This window comes from Solanum tuberosum, unplaced genomic scaffold, assembly GCF_000226075.1.
Source record: "Solanum tuberosum cultivar DM 1-3 516 R44 unplaced genomic scaffold, SolTub_3.0 scf00345, whole genome shotgun sequence".
Lineage (NCBI taxonomy): Eukaryota > Viridiplantae > Streptophyta > Magnoliopsida > Solanales > Solanaceae > Solanum > Solanum tuberosum.
Window position 1 is genome coordinate 1 of NW_006239264.1, and position 18,503 is coordinate 18,503.

Here is an 18,503-nt window from a genome sequence, read left to right on the forward strand (position 1 = left end):
TCCAATAGATGACCCATCTATTGCAACAGATCAGTAAGCTGTTGGACGAAAGCAAAACAACAAAAAAAATTGAGATTTTTTCAATATATGACCTATCTGTTGCAACAAATACGTCATCTGTTAAACCTAAATAAAACAGCAACAAATGATAAAGTTTTCATCCAACAAATGACACATCTATTGCAACAAATCAGTCATCTGTTGGGCAAAAGCAAAACAGTAGCAAACTCTTATGTTTTCTTCCAACAGATGACCCATCTATTGCAATAGGTGATTATAGATGAGTCATATATTGGAAGAAAACTAAACGAAAGCAAAACAGATAATCAGTTAATTTAAATAAATATTATTCTATAGAAGACTTACTATATCATGAGGAGGATCGAATAGATCAACGGAATTTATTTTTGGGTTGTTCTTGGCAGACAACCACCTAAGAATCCTTGGTTGAGAAATTTCTTTCGAGTAATCGTTGAATTGCTTCCTGAGATAAGGTATTGCTTCAAATGCCCAAGCCTAAAAATATAAAGATGATGAAAATAAACAATTAAAATAATTATTCAATAACACAAATAAATAAAATACTAAAATTAGAGGTGAAGTTTACCATGAAAGCCCAAGGAAAGCCATATAAATTGTTAGTCTTCGGTGATAACTTTGACACCAAATACTCGACAGTCAAGAAATAACTATCATTACCCCATGGGTAATTGTTGAATGCATCCAAATCTTGAGCAAGCACAAACAAACTAAGATCTATGACATTGTTGATGTCTTTAGCCCATAAAATAGCATGCACAAACCAAACTAAGCACAGTCGCTCTTTGTGCTTCTTTAAAACCTTTTTGCTCTGGAGATCTTCTATCAAATCTTTGGCTTTATAACTAGGTCCAATAATAGCCAACAACTCATTTTCATTATTTGGTTTTTCTTTGCCTTTGTTGGTTTTGGTGTTGACTGTCTTGACTGGCTTTTTACCTTTCTTGCCAACCTTGACTGATTTAGATATCTTTTTTTCTCTTGGCTTTCTTAAGCGTGCAACTTTAGGAAGAGGTTCAGAAGGAGGATGACATCTCAGTCCAGTCACTATGGCAAATTCTTTTATGCCAAAACAAACAGGCATGCCACAGTAGTTTATCCAAATCTCATCCATTTTCTTGTTCTTATCCTCCAAAGCATCATTATCAGCTCCCTTATACTTGATTCTGCGCTTGAGAAGATCATACACCATGCTCATTTGAAAACGTGCATTGTTAGCCTCCGGCAAATCAAGAAAGTATCCAAAACAGCTAGATTTAAAGAAATCCTCCAACTTTTCATTCATCAATATTGTTCTAAAAGCATCAAATTTGGCACCCATGGCTGATTTTACAACAAAATCACCTGTCAAATTTGTAGGGTCATCTATAGGCATCTCTACATGAAACTTGTCAATATTAAAAATTTTGACAACATCTTCATCTCCTTCCTCACTTTCAGTATCATCTCGGAAGCCATTTTTCTACAAATAGAAACAATGAAAAAACTTACAATCAATTGTGCATCATTAAAAAAAGATAGCAACAAATTTAATAAATTCAACATAATATAATATTCTATAGATAATACACTTGTTGCAACAAATAACCCATCTGTTGTAACAAATAGGCCATCTATTGCAACAGGGGAGGCCCTATCTTTCATTTAGAAATGTGGGAGTTTTAGTTAATGCAAGAAAAGGTCATTTTGCGTTAGTTTAAAGAGAAAATAATTTCTTATATACATTTTACTATTATTTGAGTTGAGGGTCTAAACATCCTCTCTATGTTCACAAGTTCTGCTTTCGCGCTACTCTCTCCAGGCCCCTCTTATGAGATTACACTGACTAACCGAGTGTTTAGCCCCTATATATCATTGGATGTGAACTTAGCATCCTCTATATGTATATATATATATATTCATCTCCAAATTATTTCACTTTTGAATTTTTCGCCTTTGAATAACATTGGCTTTGGTGAATCAGGCTAAAGATAGTCTGGAGAAATCCATGGTAACTGACCTTGAAACAGGGGAGAGCATAGAGAGTGAATATCGGACAAGTACTGGCGCATTTCTCAACAAAGCTCAGGTTCATGTCCTGTACCTCTTTTCTATGCTGCAATTTCTTTTTCAGAACTTTATTAGTGTTGAAACTTTTGTTAATCTTTATTAAAGGATGAAGTTGTTGCTAATGTGGAAGCAAGAATAGCTGCCTGGACATTTCTCCCTGAAGGTACTTTAGTACTACCTCTATGACATTGATTGGCTTCATCTCTATAAATTCTTATTTTTACGCCAACTTGTCAATCAAATAATGGAGAACCAATGCTATTGCATTATGAACATGGGCAAAAATACGAGCCATATTTTGATTATTCTATGGACAAAATTAATCAAGAGATAGGCGGTCATCGTGTAGCTACTGTCCTTATGTATTTATCAGATGTTGATAAGGGTGGAGAAACAGTTTTTCCTAGATCAGAGGTAATTCCAATTTTGTATGACTTTCCTGTTTTTCGCGTCAACTACTTGAGACGAAAACTTTCCTTTCTTCTAAACCTACAGGCTGCAGATTCTAAACCTAAAGCATAGGGTGGGGTTAGTCGATTTGCTCTTCCTAGAACAATCAGTTGGTCCACTTCCTAAAGCATAAACAAGCAAAAGCTTCATTGTCTCAACATGAATCGCGCAAAACCTGGGCAGCTCTTAAGGGAAGAGTATATGCAAATTGTAAAGCTATTAAAAAAAAACAAACTAAAAAGCCCTAATTTTTTTCAAAAAATTAAAGCTTTACCTGCAAATTGTTGTTCCTTTGGATGGTTAGAATAGAAGAATCGAAAGTTCAAAGTACTCCCCTCGGAAGTTGAAGTTGCCGGAGAAATTGATTGTTCCAATCAAAGCAATTTTTAATTTTTGGGAAGTATGAGAATTTTCTGCAGCAGAGTTGAAGAGAAACGTGAGATTGATAGAGGGGGAGGGAGTAGAAAGTTTGTTTATTTAGTGGGGGGATTGTTTTGTATTTTTAAAAAGATTATAAGTTTTAAAAATGTTAATTGAGTCCACAATTAACTTAATTTAGTATTTAAGTATGTTTGACCTTTTGTTGGTCAATATAGTCACCAATAACTAATTCAAAACTTAAAAGGATACCTGGTTTCTTCTGATTCACTTCCTGTGCTGGTTGCAGAGCCAACTACAGCTCGGTCCATGTCCTTTGTTGGAACCCATGAATATTTAGCCCCAGAAATAATTAGAGGAGATGGTCATGGTAGTGCTGTTGATTGGTGGACATTTGGGATATTTCTGTATGAGTTACTTCATGGGAAGACACCATTTAAAGGCAATGGAAATAGAGAGACATTGTTTAACGTTGTTGGACAACCTCTTAAATTTCCCGAGGGATCCACAGTTAGTTTTGCTGCAAAGGATTTGATCCGAGGTCTACTTGTGAAGGATCCTCAAAAAAGATTAGGATTTAAACGAGGTGCCACGGAGATAAAACAACATCCTTTCTTTGAAAACGTTAACTGGGCTCTCATCCGAAGCACTCATCCTCCAGAGATCCCTAAACCAGTTGATCTTACATTTTTTAAACAATCGTCTCATGCAAACGAGAAAGCTGCTTCTGATTCTGATAGGTCATCTGGTCCTTACTTAGATTTTGAATTTTTCTAAACAAATTTTTGGAGGGTGTCACTTTGATGTTCCTAAAGAAATATTTATTTTCACTTTACAATTATCTTTTCTTTATCATAGTACTAGAGAATCCAGAGTATACATGTAGTTCTCTTACCAACTTTCTTCTTTTAACTGTTTTTCTATAGAAACTTACAAAAAGATAAAGGCATTGGAATCTCCTGAAAATGGGGTTTCCTTTTCATGTCTATACTTTCAGAAAAGTGAAAGGAATATAAAAGTAGCAGAATAAATACCTTTTCTTTTATTCTGTTAATTAGATACTTCGTTTGAGGTGTATAACCACTTTCCAGGACACCCTTTTACAGAGCACAAGACAAAGACAACACAAGAACTTTTCCTATAAAAACTTCCTTCCCCTGTTGTTTGTAAAGCAACTTAACATGTGGACAGTGGACCATTAAAAAGACGTGGTGCAGTAGATGAAGCTGCTCCTTTCTTTACCAAAGGTTCCGAGTGCAAACTCTGGGTATGAAATTTTTTTGGTAGGGAGTGCGGCACAAATTTAAATTAGTCAAGTCTTCAATATGGATACTGAAAACCGGATGGAAACCAAAAAAACTTAACATTTGGACAAATGATGATTAAGTTATCTTTGCGTTACATATTTGGCAATGTGGAGTTAGTGTCGTTTTCTAGCTAATAATATGTCAGTGTTGCTTTGACTGGACATGCTAGCTAGCTACAAGGTTTGTTTAATTTGGATATTTTTCTTTCCAAAAACTGATGCTTACTACTATTGTTGTAAGATGCATTTGGCTTTTTCCTCAAAAACAGTAAATTATCTTGAGTTGGATGCCGACATTCTGTTCAGGGTTGTGCAGTCTAGGTACCGGATTAAAGTGGAACCAATTTCTTTCTTCAATGTGCAGACGAATCATCAAAGCCACTCTTTTCTCCAAACTACATTTTCATAAATACAGATGGAACAAGGGAATGACACACACTTCTGTTTGATCATAGATTTTGAAGTCGAAATTTGAAACTTGAAAATTTGAATTTTTGAAGTTGTAATTGAAATTAAAGTCCAAAAACTTGAAAATATTTAAAGATCTAATTTCCAAAATATGATCAACTTCACGGCCAAACAAATATTTAACTATATGCGCGTACTATTTGATTTCAAAGAGACATTAATGCATGTTGATTTTGGACCTTCTTCAAAATAAACTCACATTCCAACATTCAAAAGCTAAATATGAAAGAATAAAATACAATGAATCCTATCATAGATTTAACTTTGCGTGCAACCTGTTAACTCTTGTCTTCCGCCAGATTATATCTGTTAAACATTTATTAAGAGATGGCAACGTCCTAGCTACTATCTGTCCGCTACGGCACATTCATTCTATAAGTTAGTTCATGAGATGAATGGTAACAAATTACTTATAAAACTCACTACTTCACACGTGTCATCTCATAATTCTATGAAAAGGAGGGACATTTTTAATTCAAACTAACGTTAGGTAATTAGAGTCCAATAAGTATAAGATGAAATATTTTTAACTCGAAAATTAACGTTAATAAATACAAATTTAAACTGAGGATTTATTCAGTGCGCACAAAGTGCTCACCTGAAGGACTGAGGTTGTGGCAGAGGTTGTAGCGACTGCGAGTTATCATAGTTAAAAAAAAAATACAAATTTAAACTAGTTTTAATAAGATAGGGAAAAAAAATTAATTGCCTTTCATTTAAAAATGTATACTCATTGGTAGAGTTTCAGATAAAATGTAGAAAGCAAGCATCTGCATTTTGTTTTAAGGTCGGAACCTGACAAATATTGGCGAGTTCGTCAAAGATGATTATCGAATATGGAGTACAAATAGTCAATTCTTCAACAACTACTTTATTTATATCATCTCATTAAGATGGAGGTTTCAAGAATATTGTGCCTCACCTTGGAGTATTTGCTACGAAAATAAAATGTTTTCAACCGTGTGATTAATTACTAATTGGAGACGTGCACTTTGATAGAAAATTTTCGAGAATCAACCATGTTAATTTTGACCTATATTTTAAATTATTATTTTTTTCATCATATTAATATTAGAAAAATTCCAATTGTATTTTTCATATGTTAAACTAATTCAATTTTGAGAAGCAAAATATAACAATTATTTTGCGTATGAAAAAGTGACATTAACCATCTCGGAAATCTCCAAGTGAAAACCATTTAGGAAATCACGCTAAATATTTGTCCTCATATGGAACGCAAGCTTGTTTTTACCGTAACAAACTTGTATATATATATATATATCTAAGCTACAAGAAAGTCAATCGAACTTAACACTCCCTAATTAATTAGTTACCACTTAACACAAACTCAAAGCCAATGGCTAAAACAGATTCAAAAAAATTTCCAACAATTCAACAATGTGAATCAAAGGGACGTGAAGATCAAACAGTAGTAGCAGACATGGATGGAACATTACTAGTTGGACGTAGCTCTTTTCCTTATTTTGCACTTGTTGCTTTTGAAGTTGGTGGTATTTCTAGGCTTATTTTTTTAATCTTAGCATCTCCGTTGGCTGGCTTTTTGTACTATTTCATCTCTGAATCCGCGGGGATTAGAGTCCTAGTCTTTGCAACATTTGTTGGTATGAAAGTATCTGATATAGAATCCGTGGCACGAGCTGTTCTACCAAAGTTTTATTCGAGCGATTTGCATCCTGAGACATGGCGTGTTTTTTCATCGTGCGGGAAAAGGTGTGTTCTTACCGCAAATCCTAGGATTATGGTTGAACCAGTTTTGAAGGAATATTTAAGTGTTGATATTGTTATTGGGACAGAAATATGTACCTATAAAGGAAGAGCTACTGGATTTGTTAATGAATCTGGAGTTCTTGTTGGTGATAACAAAGCTAAGGCACTTCAAAAGGCTTTTGGTTCTAAATTTACTCCTCATATTGGACTTGGTGATCGCAAAACTGATTTTCCCTTCATGAATTTATGCAAGGTTTGTAAATTTCCTCTAATTCTGTGATATTATTTTCGTTTTAGTCTATTCTTAATTAAGTGATACGTTTTTATATTTTTTTTAAAAAACTTGTTATATCCTTTATGGCATGCTCTTGTTTTCATAGAATTAGCATGCATATGTAACGCAATAGTTTTTCAATTTTTAATTTGTGTCCAATCATTCATAAAAATTTGTATCCAATCATTCAGTGTGAAATAGTAAGTTTTTCAATGCATAATTAGTACGTGGTGTGAAACATTTTAAACACAAAAAGTCACAACAAGGTACGTAGTAGTTATTAGGTAAACTTTTATGAGTACTATTCTTTCCAGTCTAAAATATCATTAACTAATTTTCTTACAGGGTGTATTACATCCTAAAAATTCATTTATTTTGGATCAAAGGGAGTATTTTTTTTAATGAAAGTAGTACTCCCTTCCTCCGTTCTTTCTTACTTGTCAATTATGCATTTTGTTTTCCTCTCAAGACAACATTGATTATTAGTTTTACTAAATTTTCCATATATATTAGTATACTTTTTTAAAAATTGATTTCTAATATTCCGTAATTTTGAGAAATGATTGTTCAATCATAAATATATAATTGGAGAATGTATTAATTCTCTCGTAATTTGATAAAGCTGATAGAAAAAAGAAAAAAAATTATTTTTACTATATTAGATTAGGTAAAGAGGAAACAAAAAGAGTAATTTGTTTATTTATATCAAATTACACTAATACCAACAAGGGTTGTGGTTAGTAGTCATTCATTCTTAACCAGAGGTCTCGAGTTTGAGTCTCTTTGAATCCCTTGGATAATCTAAAAAGTTTACATTATCGAGCACATAACTTAGATCGGGAATAAAACAACTCTTCTCTTATTACCTTATGCAGGAAAGTTACATAGTACCACCTGAGCCTGGTGTGAAGCCCATGAGCCAAGATAAGTTACCAAAGCCCATTGTGTTCCATGATGGCCGACTTGTTCAAAAACCAAGCCCTTTAATGGCACTCATCATTATTCTTTGGATCCCTGTTGGATTCCTCTTAGCATGTTTGCGTATAGCCGCGGGTACGCTCTTACCGATGCCTTTAGTCTATTACGCCTTTTGGTCCCTTGGGGTTCGAGTCATAATCAAAGGCAACCCACCTCCTCCGGCCCGAAAATCCACGGGCCAAACCGGTGTCCTATTTATTTCCTCTCATCGAACCCTTCTTGACCCAATTTTCCTCTCAACGGCCCTAGGTAGGCCCATCCCTGCTGTCACTTACTCGCTGTCACGACTCTCTGAGATTATTTCACCTATTAAAACGGTCCGTCTTAGCCGTGACCGCATAACGGATGCTAACATGATCAAAAAACTTTTACAAGAAGGTGATTTGGTTATATGCCCTGAAGGAACAACATGTAGAGAACCATTTTTACTAAGATTTTCGGCTTTATTCGCGGAATTAACCAACGAGCTTGTCCCCGTGGCGATGTGTAATAAAATGAGCATGTTCCATGGCACGACGGCTAGGGGTTGGAAAGGAATGGACCCTTTTTATTTCTTCATGAATCCTAGCCCTTCATATGAGGTGAATTTTTTGAACAAATGGCCATATGAATTGACTTGTAAAGCTGGAAAATCAAGCCATGATGTGGCAAATTATATACAGAGGACGATTGCCGCAACGTTATCGTATGAGTGCACCAATTTTACAAGGAAGGATAAGTACATGGCTTTGGCTGGAAATGATGGAACAGTGACTACAAAATCTGAATTTGCAAGCAAGAAAGTGACGACGGGCTGCTAATAACAGAGATAAAAGTTTATGATTTGTCTTCAAGAGTTCTAATTTGGTGTTTTTCCAAATTTTATAGACATGTATAGTTAGTATACTTTAATAGAAAATCGAAATAAACTAGTAGTATAGCGGTTGTCTTGATATAAGGACAGATAAAATACTTCGAAAAAATATGTACAAAATTACCTCATAAATATGCAAACGTTTTAAATAGATGTACATAAATTATGCTATACGTTTCACCGTATTACAAGAAATGATAGGTAAGATCATCTTTTAAAATCATGAATTTATCGCTATGTTAATAAATTTAAAAAATGGCCTTAAATGAGCTTTTGGGAAAAAATCATACGATCGTATTAGAAGTATTCTTGGACCGGCTCAACAATGAGGCCCAAAACATAATTTTCTGAATCAAATTTCACCGATCAGTCAATTACAATTTTTTCTTCAGGGTAATTGATTTACAGTGTTAGGTGCAATAAATACACTATATCATGCATGCCAGTAGAGTGTTTATTGCTTGAAAAAAATGGAAAAAGGAGTTATCCCCTTTGTCCAATTATAGTTGTCCACTGTTCTATTTTAGGATGTCCAATAATTTTTGTTCACTATATGAAATCAATGAATAATTTTACACTTAGTTCCTAATTTATTCTTATCATTAATTATAATTCTTCTCTATTACATTTTTCAAGACATTGTATTTATTATATTGAAAGGGTGATATAGTAAAATTATTCTTTTGTTTATAGTTTTTAAGAAGAGCGTAAAGTCAATAGTGGACAAATATTGTTGGACAGATAGTGTCTAATAGTTAATACTACTATTCAAGTAATATTTGACTGTTTGCAATTTGCAGTATAAATAACATAAATATTTTTTTCCAAAAAAAATAAAATGAAGTCAGTTGTAGGCATAAAGTATTTTCCTTTTTAACTTCAATGTCATTTACCAAAAAAGTACTCTCCTTTTTTTCACATTGTACACTGGCAGTAAAAGCTACATACCATAATCTAATAACAGAAAATGAAAGTAATCCACGAAAGATTTCTCCAATGAAAACTAAATTTACTTTTGAGTTGATTTCTGATATGGTTATTAAGTGTTAACTTCTCACAAAGTCACTTCTCTTATTAAAAAAATTGGAATCAAGAAGAAAGACGACTTCGTGTAACACTCTGTGTTGTTTGATGGATTGTTGTCTTCATGTTATTCTTCTATTCTCCCTCTGTTTCATTGCCGTTTTTCCTCACCTATCTCATTCTTCACGTCAATCTTCCTTGTGGAATGGCAATAAAGAAATGTACTGATCCTATCTCCAGTTTCCCTCTTCCTCTTTTACTGGTTACAGCTTTGATGAATGCTTTTTTTTTTCTTTCAGAAAAACGTCGATTTTGAAACTGACGACTAATTCCTTGTCGACTCCAATTGATCCAACACGGGTTACACAAATTTCATGGCACCCCAGGTTTGTTTATATATGGCTGATTTCCTGAGAATTGCAAAGAATGAAGATTAATTTGATGGAGCCCTGATAATGATTTTGAATTTATGCAGAGTTTTTATATATAGGAATTTTTTGACAAATGAAGAGTGTGATCATTTCATCTCACTGGTTAGCCTTTTTTTTCCCTCTTTCTTTCTCTGTTCCTATCTTTCATTCAGAAATGTGGGAGTTTTAGTTAATGCAAGTAAAGGTCATTTTGCGTTAGTTTAAAGAGAAAATAATTTCTTATATACATTTTACTATTATTTGAGTTGAGGGTCTAAACATCCTCTCTATGTTCACAAGTTCTGCTTTCGCGCTACTCTCTCCAGGCCCCTCTTATGAGATTACACTGACTAACCGAGTGTTTAGCCCCTATATATCATTGGATGTGAACTTAGCATCCTCTATATGTATATATATATATATTCATCTCCAAATTATTTCACTTTTGAATTTTTCGCCTTTGAATAACATTGGCTTTGGTGAATCAGGCTAAAGATAGTCTGGAGAAATCCATGGTAACTGACCTTGAAACAGGGGAGAGCATAGAGAGTGAATATCGGACAAGTACTGGCGCATTTCTCAACAAAGCTCAGGTTCATGTCCTGTACCTCTTTTCTATGCTGCAATTTCTTTTTCAGAACTTTATTAGTGTTGAAACTTTTGTTAATCTTTATTAAAGGATGAAGTTGTTGCTAATGTGGAAGCAAGAATAGCTGCCTGGACATTTCTCCCTGAAGGTACTTTAGTACTACCTCTATGACATTGATTGGCTTCATCTCTATAAATTCTTATTTTTACGCCAACTTGTCAATCAAATAATGGAGAACCAATGCTATTGCATTATGAACATGGGCAAAAATACGAGCCACATTTTGATTATTTTATGGACAAAATTAATCAAGAGATAGGCGGTCATCGTGTAGCTACTGTCCTTATGTATTTATCAGATGTTGATAAGGGTGGAGAAACAGTTTTTCCTAGATCAGAGGTAATTCCAATTTTGTATGACTTTCCTGTTTTTCGCGTCAACTACTTGAGACGAAAACTTTCCTTTCTTCTAAACCTACAGGCTGCAGATTCTAAACCTAAAGCATAGGGTGGGGTTAGTCGATTTGCTCTTCCTAGAACAATCAGTTGGTCCACTTCCTAAAGCATAAACAAGCAAAAGCTTCATTGTCTCAACATGAATCGCGCAAAACCTGGGCAGCTCTTAAGGGAAGAGTATATGCAAATTGTAAAGCTATTAAAAAAAAAAAAACTAAAAAGCCCTAATTTTTTTCAAAAAATTAAAGCTTTACCTGCAAATTGTTGTTCCTTTGGATGGTTAGAATAGAAGAATCGAAAGTTCAAAGTACGCCCCTCGGAAGTTGAAAGTTGCCGGAGAAATTGATTGTTCCAATCAAAGCAATTTTTAATTTTTGGGAAGTATGAGAATTTTCTGCAGCAGAGTTGAAGAGAAACGTGAGATTGATAGAGGGGGAGGGAGTAGAAAGTTTGTTTATTTAGTGGGGGGATTGTTTTGTATTTTTATAAAGATTATAAGTTTTAAAAATGTTAATTGAGTCCACAATTAACTTAATTTAGTATTTAAGTATGTTTGACCTTTTGTTGGTCAATATAGTCACCAATAACTAATTCAAAACTTAAAAGGATACCTTTCCTTTAATTTTCTCTACCTTACTACTTACAGTGTTGCTTGCTATTGAGTTGACTATTTAAATAGGAAATCAATTTCCTTTCTTGTTTATTCCATTGAAGAAGTTGTCTTCCTTCATCTGGATCCGGTAAATGGGTCGTATGATTTCTCAGTTGGTCCTACCATTTCACTTGCTGCTAATGCTGGGGGTCTCTCTGGCTTCACTAAATGATCATCGCTACAACATTGGAGATGAAGTCCCTCTTTTTGTCAACAAAGTTGGTCCTTTGAATAATCCCAGGTATTCCCTCAATTGGGGTTTATGAGATTTTCTTTTGATTCCATGAGGAATGTTGTTAAAATTGTTGAATTTTGTGCTGGTATTGACAATATTGTTGCCATTAATCAGACTTGTTGCCGAAAAACTCTTCCTGTCACCTTAGGTAGATCCAGGATGTTTAAATACTCCTTCTGTCCCAATTCATAAGATACTTTTTCGTTTTTCAAGAGTCAATTGATCGGCAATTTGCACACGGAGTATTCAAATTTTTTGAAATGAAATTTATATATTTGTAAACTACGTAAAAAGTACTATAAATCACAATGATTGATAATTTAAAATGTTTAAAAGAGCTATGAAAAACTTACATTAAAAAAATAGACATGTTTGAATCTCGAAATCCCGAAAAGTGCCACATTTTTGGCACGGAGGGAGTACCATTACGCTCGTTGATACTCTGTGACAGTGGCCATAAACTTAGTATAAATACATACATTCAGCTTGGAAGAGAGGTTCAACTAATAATCACCAAGAATTTTAAACAAAATGTGCTGCTACTAAGGATAACTGAGTTTTAAGGCTTCAAGTCTAGCCACTTTGAGAAAGGCCTAGTGACCAAGTTTGTTCGCTATAGTTTCCCAAATTGGAATACACAATGTTTAATTTTGTTGTTCGAAGTGTTCTCAGGAGATGTCGAATCAGTTGATGATTTAGATTAGAAAGTGGGAAGTAACGGATGTTATGTCATTTCCCAAGGACAAAGAGACTGATGAGGGACTATAATTGGTCTTGAGTGCTTCTATTCTTGAAGACGAAGATAGCCATTGATGGCATTTCACCTAAAAGTTGTCTTTAAGAATCATTTCTATATCCTTTATCCATTGAAAAATGAATTGCTTAAACTTAAATTGTGCGAAGTGAAATGAGTTGTCATCTCCTTATATGGTTTTGACAATCCTCAACCCACAGGCTAGCTTTTGGGGTTAAATTAGAACTTATATCTATTTTCTCAAAATGGAAACAAAACCAGATTCATCCTTATTCTTGATTTACCCAATATTGGATTCCAATGCATGACCTGAGCAACAAAAGAATTTAGGGGTTCGGCAGAGCCAAGTAGTTTAAGGCTAACCCCTATATTTATGGCAAGATATTCACTTAATATTTATAAATAATTTACCAGAACCCAGTAAACAAATAGAGTAGTGGTTCAAAACTAATAAACTTAAAATCCTGAATTTGCCTTTGTAGTCCAATGTTACATTGATCATGCATCACATGTCCAGTCCTAGCATGGGTAAGGGGTGCTAAGGGTCCCCTATTTGTTGAGGGTATGGCCTATTGTCTTCTTCTGTGGTTGTAGCCTTTGGCAATCCTCATCTCATGAGCTAAACTTTGAGTTGAGTTAGGTCAAGGTTCATACTTTTAACTTATCGCTCCTCATCTTTGTGGCAAATTATTTTTTGACTTGCAAGCTTGATATGTTTCAGAGAGAGAGATTTTGTTCATGGTACACATATTTTACAATTCTTCAATACATGTTCGAAAATTGGACACTTAATTCTTTTTTTTAAGTTTAGATGGTAATGGGTATTAGATTCCTAAAAATGTTTGGTATATCCACACTTTTAAACATGAATTTGCTTCTTTCTTGGAGCTTTCCTTCTTCCATGATTGTATTTGTTATGCTAATTTTTGTGGTATACTTCTAAACATTTCTCTTTTGGATCATCTTTCATTGCGGCTTTCTTTCTTCCCATTTTTGCTTTCTTTTGCCAAAAAGAACTATGAGATCTTTCAGCAAAATGTATCCTCCTTAGGAAGTCAATGATTTTTTATTTTTTTTGCACTTGTTGATATCTTCCATGGATTTCCCAGGCTATTGTGGTACATGCTAAAACTTCTATGTGCTACATAAATGAAGTTGTTAATCATCTTGAAGAACTTTCAGCATCTGCATTTAAATGTCTTCAAGTTTCAAGGTCCCCATTCTCTTATCTTTTTCTAAGCATGAAATATTTTCCCTTTTCAAATCCCAACATAAACCAACATATAAGGATATTTTTCTTTCTTTTTAGATGGAAGCTCTCCAACTCTGCATCTTCCATTGTTATTTTTTTTAGTGGCTTTAGTAATTCTTAGAGGGTCTTTCTCATTCTTGTGCAAACTTCTATGTAATTTGAATCATCAAAGGAAGGACCTTAATGTAAAATATCCAAGTTTTCTTGCTTGCTGAAAAAGTAAAATGTCTGAGTTTTCACCCTTGCAGCAGATAATCCTGATATTCCTATATCTGTTATTCTTTTGCAGTGAAACATACCAATATTATGACCTGCCATTCTGCCAGCCAGGTCAGCATTTTTAGCTTGCACTTGAGTATAGTCGACCCCAACTAGTTAGGCATAGTTGCTTTGTATCTTGCTAGGGTACTGTCATATTTTCTTGCAAACATGCTTCGTTTTTCTTTCTGTTGAGCTGAGGGTCTATTGGAAACAACCTCTTTATCCCCACAAAGGTAGAGGTAAGGTTTGCATACATCCTATCTTCCCCAGACTCCACTTGTGGGATTATACTGGGTATGTTGTTGTATTATACAGACACACTATACTATTAACTTCTTCTGCTTCTTATATACTTGCATAAACTCAAAATATTATTACTGGTTAGACCAAGAGCAAACTGTGATAAAAATATTGTACTGTTTTATATATTTTGTATTTGTATGACTGGTAATCTCTAGAGTTAGTTATATTAAAAATTTAACTACTTACCTTCAAGAATTTTGACCTTTTAGTTTCACTTGACAGGTGAGCTGCTTCCGGAAAAGGAATCCCTTGGGGAAGTTCTGAATGGTGACCGTTTAACCAATACCTTGTATCAGTTGAAATTTGGAGCAGAGAAAGATGGGGTTGTCCTGTGCCACAAGAAGCTTGATCAAAATGATGTCTCAAAGTTCAGGGCTGCTATTATTAAAGATTACTACTACCAGATGTACTTTGATGATCTCCCTTTCTGGGGATTTGTTGGGAAAATTGAAGATGAACTCTGGACCCTGGATGGAAAGGGCCCCAAGTATTTTCTCTTTAAGCATGTCCAATTTGATGTCCTTTACAATGGAAACCAAGTCATAGAAATACATGCTCTCAGTGATCCAAGCAATGTTGTGGATATAACAGAGGATATAGACCTAAATATTACCTTCACATATAATGTACGCTGGAATGAAACATCAATTCCATTCAAGAATAGAATGGCAAGATACTCTAGGGCTTTGGCAAAACCAGTGAACCATCAAATTCATTGGTTCTCGATAATTAATTCAATTGTTATTTCTGTTCTGCTGATGACCTTTTTTGCTGTGAGTATGATGCAGCGCCTTAAGAATGATCTGAGAAAGTAAGCCTCATATCATGCCCATTTTTGCTAATGGCACAACAAATAATCTATGTACATGAAAGCATCTGAAGCTGAAAGCACTGTCATCATATTTGTATGACTGATATGCAGATGGTCTAGCGGTGATGAAGAGGAAGACAAAGAAGTGGGTTGGAAGTACCTTCACGGTGACGTTTTTAGATGTCCACCAAACATGCCTCTGCTCTGTGCAGTTATTGGTGCTGGTACCCAGCTTTTGACCTTGTAAGTTAGCTCTTATTTATTTGTCAGATGATTTCATAGTTGTTTATGCCGTTCATATGACAAGCGAGCCATCTTCTATTTCTTTTCTGACTTATCACTGGAAGAGAATCTCTGTGCATAAGATTGTCTGTTTGATATTTAGCTCAAGATATTGTATCTCTAGGCTCTAGTTTAGGATATTGTATTACATACCCTATAAGATCCAGTAATAAGAAAAATATGAACCTCATCATATATTCAACACTATCACGCCAAAAAATGCAGATTCTGAGGACATCTATTCTCCTCAAAAGAGAAGTTTTGCTTTCTTCCTTGGAAGCATCTTTTGTTCTTGACTTCTTTCCAACCAGACTATCCACATGATACGTTATGCAGTAGACTTCGACATATGCTTCCTTCTTTTATCCATCCTCTGCCCTTGCCAACAAACTCTTACAATGCCTTTGTCATTTTGTGACAATGTCATCCCACCATTATGTTCCATGGTATCAGTATCAGCATCATTTATCTTCTATATTCGGTATTGTTCCGGTAAAATTAAGATATAATGGGAAGATAGCTTCGAGGAAATATTGTTTAACCTTGACAATTAGAGCTTAGATATTTTGAAAATATATAGGACAGAAGGTCTTCTAACAAGATAATGTAAAACCTTCAATTTATGAATTCTAAAGATAATGTAAAACCTTTTCCATTTAAGCTCTTTTTTGTATTTTCAAAGTAACCGGTGTGGTTTCCATCATCTGCCAATATTTTCCATGTATGGGTGGTCCTTATTGCATGATTATGTTCGACCTATTTGTATTACCTAATTGATCATGCAAGGCACATTTTTTGCCTTTGGTTAACTGTTTCTGATGCCCATACAGGTTCTGCTGCTTATTTATATTGGCGTTTCTTGGTGTCCTATATCCATATAATCATGGAACTCTCTTGACATCCTTGGTCATAATTTATACCCTTACATCTGCAGTTGCAGGATACAGCTCTGCCTCCTTCTACAGTCAATTTATTGAAACTGGATGGGTAACTTTTATCAACTTCCTTCCAACTTTTTATATCTGTAATTATTGTTTATCCAGGAACTGAAAACTTTTTTTTTTTACCTCTAGGAAAGGAGCGTTACTTTCTCCGCGGTGCTCTTTCTTGGACCATTCCTCTTAATGCAGTTTTTCCTTAATTCAGTCGCGGTATCATTTGGGGCTACTTTAGCTATTCCATTTGGCACCATACTTGTCATTATTCTTGTTTATACCCTCATCGCTATTCCACTGCTTGCTCTTGGTGGGATAATTGGCAATCGGCGTAGGTCTGAGTTTCAAGCACCGTCTGCCACAAAGAAGTGCGCAAGAGAGATTCCATCTCTAGCTTGGTACAGGAAGACACCTGGTCAAATGTTTTTGGCTGGTCTTCTACCTTTCAGTGCCATTGTTGTTGAGTTACACCAGTTGTATTCTACCCTTTGGGGCTACAAGATTTCGACTCTTCCTGGTATTCTGTTCTTTATGTTTATAATCCTCATACTGCTCACTGTGACCCTAAGCATCGGTTTGACATATATTCAGCTGACAGTGGAAGACCATGAATGGTGGTGGCGGTATGTATCAATTTGGATGTTTCTTTGTACTAATCATTCCTAGGGACTGCATGCATACATAAATTTGGATATTTCTTTGTACTAATCATTCCTAGGGACTGCATGCATACATATCTCGCCCGTTTTATTTTCCTCACTGCATAAGCTACTTTCTTGCAACTTTATGACATTAATGAGTGACTCATGGAATCATGATACCGTGAGAGGTATTGTGTGTTACAGAAGAACTGAATGACAACTGAGTATTGTTGAACACCAGATGCAGGACACTAGAGTTAACAAGAGGTCCCTCTCTTCGGGACCAAATCCCACTTTTTTCTGTTCATCAATTACAGTTAACATCAGTTTTGACATTCATGGTAGTTGTCATTCTGGTAATGAAATTGAACTCTTTACATTTGTTAAATACTTAAATTGGGAGTGCCAAATAAGTTTTACTTAGTGAGTCTGGTGTAATTGTTCTTGCGCATTTATGCATAAGTTGTAACCCTCATTTATACTGGATCAATATATATGTTGAGCAAAATGTGAACCCAGATTCAAAAGAATTTTAGATTCCCAAACAATTATTAGCAGATATCTAAGAGATAACTGCAATGTAACTTAATTTACTAAGTTGCTGCTTGCGATTCATTTGTTCTATTTGCTAGTTCTTTCACAATATCTGTGGCTGCCTCAGAAGACTGATAAATATGGTATTTGATGCAGGTCTATTTTCCGTGGGGGCTCAACTGCTGTATTTATGTTTGCCTACTCCATATACTTCTATTGCAAATCAAACATGAGTGGGGTCTTGCAGACTACCATCTTCTTTGTATACAACACTTGCATATGCTATGCATTTTTCCTTATGCTTGGAACAATCAGTCTCCGCGCTTCCTTGATGTTTACCCGTCACATCTACCATGCTGTAAAAAGTGAATGAGAGTCCTCCTTGATTGCTACTATTTGAAGCACTCTTCAGTGATCTGTGAAGTTGAACTAAAAGGGTTTCCATTTTCGTGCTTGATATCATTTCACAACCTCTTCAGTGATATGAGAAAGCTAAACAAAATGAGAAAATGTCTCTTGTTTTTGGACAACTGAGCATTGACAGCAAAACTAGCAGAAGTTGATGTCAAATTTGGAAACTACTTGGCATCCCTATATGAGCTGGAAATATGACCAGATGTTGGTTGAAACTATATAGTTACATTTTATCGGTTCTTGTTCTTAACATCAATTGAAATTTTTAGCACTGCCTGGTAGTTCATTCTGCTTACTGTTTGTTCCTATACAACTCAGGTTTGATTCGATGAAAGTTGTTTTGCAGTTTATGGACCATTCTATATGTATCAATTATGTGAAAATACGATGAAATCTGCATATTTTTAACTGCAAACACGAGACAACTCC

The 18,503-nt window shown here is 34.8% G+C and overlaps 5 protein-coding genes across 5 annotated transcripts; 4 read left to right on the forward strand and 1 right to left on the reverse strand.

The window, feature by feature from the left end:
* Positions 1-366: 366 nt before the first annotated feature.
* LOC102592741 (uncharacterized) lies at positions 367-1,479 on the reverse strand (the record flags this gene model as incomplete). The annotated part of the gene is made up of 2 exons (XM_015315110.1): positions 608-1,479; positions 367-516 (listed from the first exon to the last, which is right to left on the reverse strand). Coding segments are annotated over exons 1-2 (957 nt in total), but the record flags the coding sequence as incomplete, so codon positions are not given.
* A 1,746-nt stretch (positions 1,480-3,225) lies between these two features.
* On the forward strand, positions 3,226-3,693 carry LOC107063346 (serine/threonine-protein kinase D6PK-like). The gene has a single exon (XM_015315111.1). It carries the CDS (start codon positions 3,226-3,228, stop codon positions 3,691-3,693), a length of 468 nt encoding a protein of 155 aa, XP_015170597.1.
* Positions 3,694-6,116: 2,423 nt separating this feature from the next.
* LOC102593080 (glycerol-3-phosphate 2-O-acyltransferase 6-like) lies at positions 6,117-8,470 on the forward strand. The gene is made up of 2 exons (XM_006361083.2): positions 6,117-6,671; positions 7,568-8,470. The coding sequence occupies exons 1-2, from the start codon at positions 6,132-6,134 to the stop codon at positions 8,468-8,470; spliced, it is 1,443 nt and encodes a 480-aa protein (XP_006361145.2). The 5' UTR covers positions 6,117-6,131.
* Positions 8,471-9,654: 1,184 nt separating this feature from the next.
* LOC102593414 (probable prolyl 4-hydroxylase 7) lies at positions 9,655-11,152 on the forward strand. Its single transcript, XM_015315120.1, has 6 exons — positions 9,655-9,767; positions 9,846-9,932; positions 10,022-10,079; positions 10,445-10,549; positions 10,636-10,693; positions 10,772-11,152. The coding sequence occupies exons 1-6, from the start codon at positions 9,655-9,657 to the stop codon at positions 11,050-11,052; spliced, it is 702 nt and encodes a 233-aa protein (XP_015170606.1). The 3' UTR covers positions 11,053-11,152.
* A 481-nt stretch (positions 11,153-11,633) lies between these two features.
* Positions 11,634-18,424, forward strand: LOC102598899 (transmembrane 9 superfamily member 5). Its single transcript, XM_006361014.2, has 7 exons — positions 11,634-11,893; positions 14,183-14,223; positions 14,680-15,268; positions 15,380-15,511; positions 16,381-16,537; positions 16,624-17,108; positions 17,817-18,424. The coding sequence occupies exons 1-7, from the start codon at positions 11,745-11,747 to the stop codon at positions 18,031-18,033; spliced, it is 1,770 nt and encodes a 589-aa protein (XP_006361076.1). The 5' UTR covers positions 11,634-11,744; the 3' UTR covers positions 18,034-18,424.
* Positions 18,425-18,503: the final 79 nt, after the last annotated feature.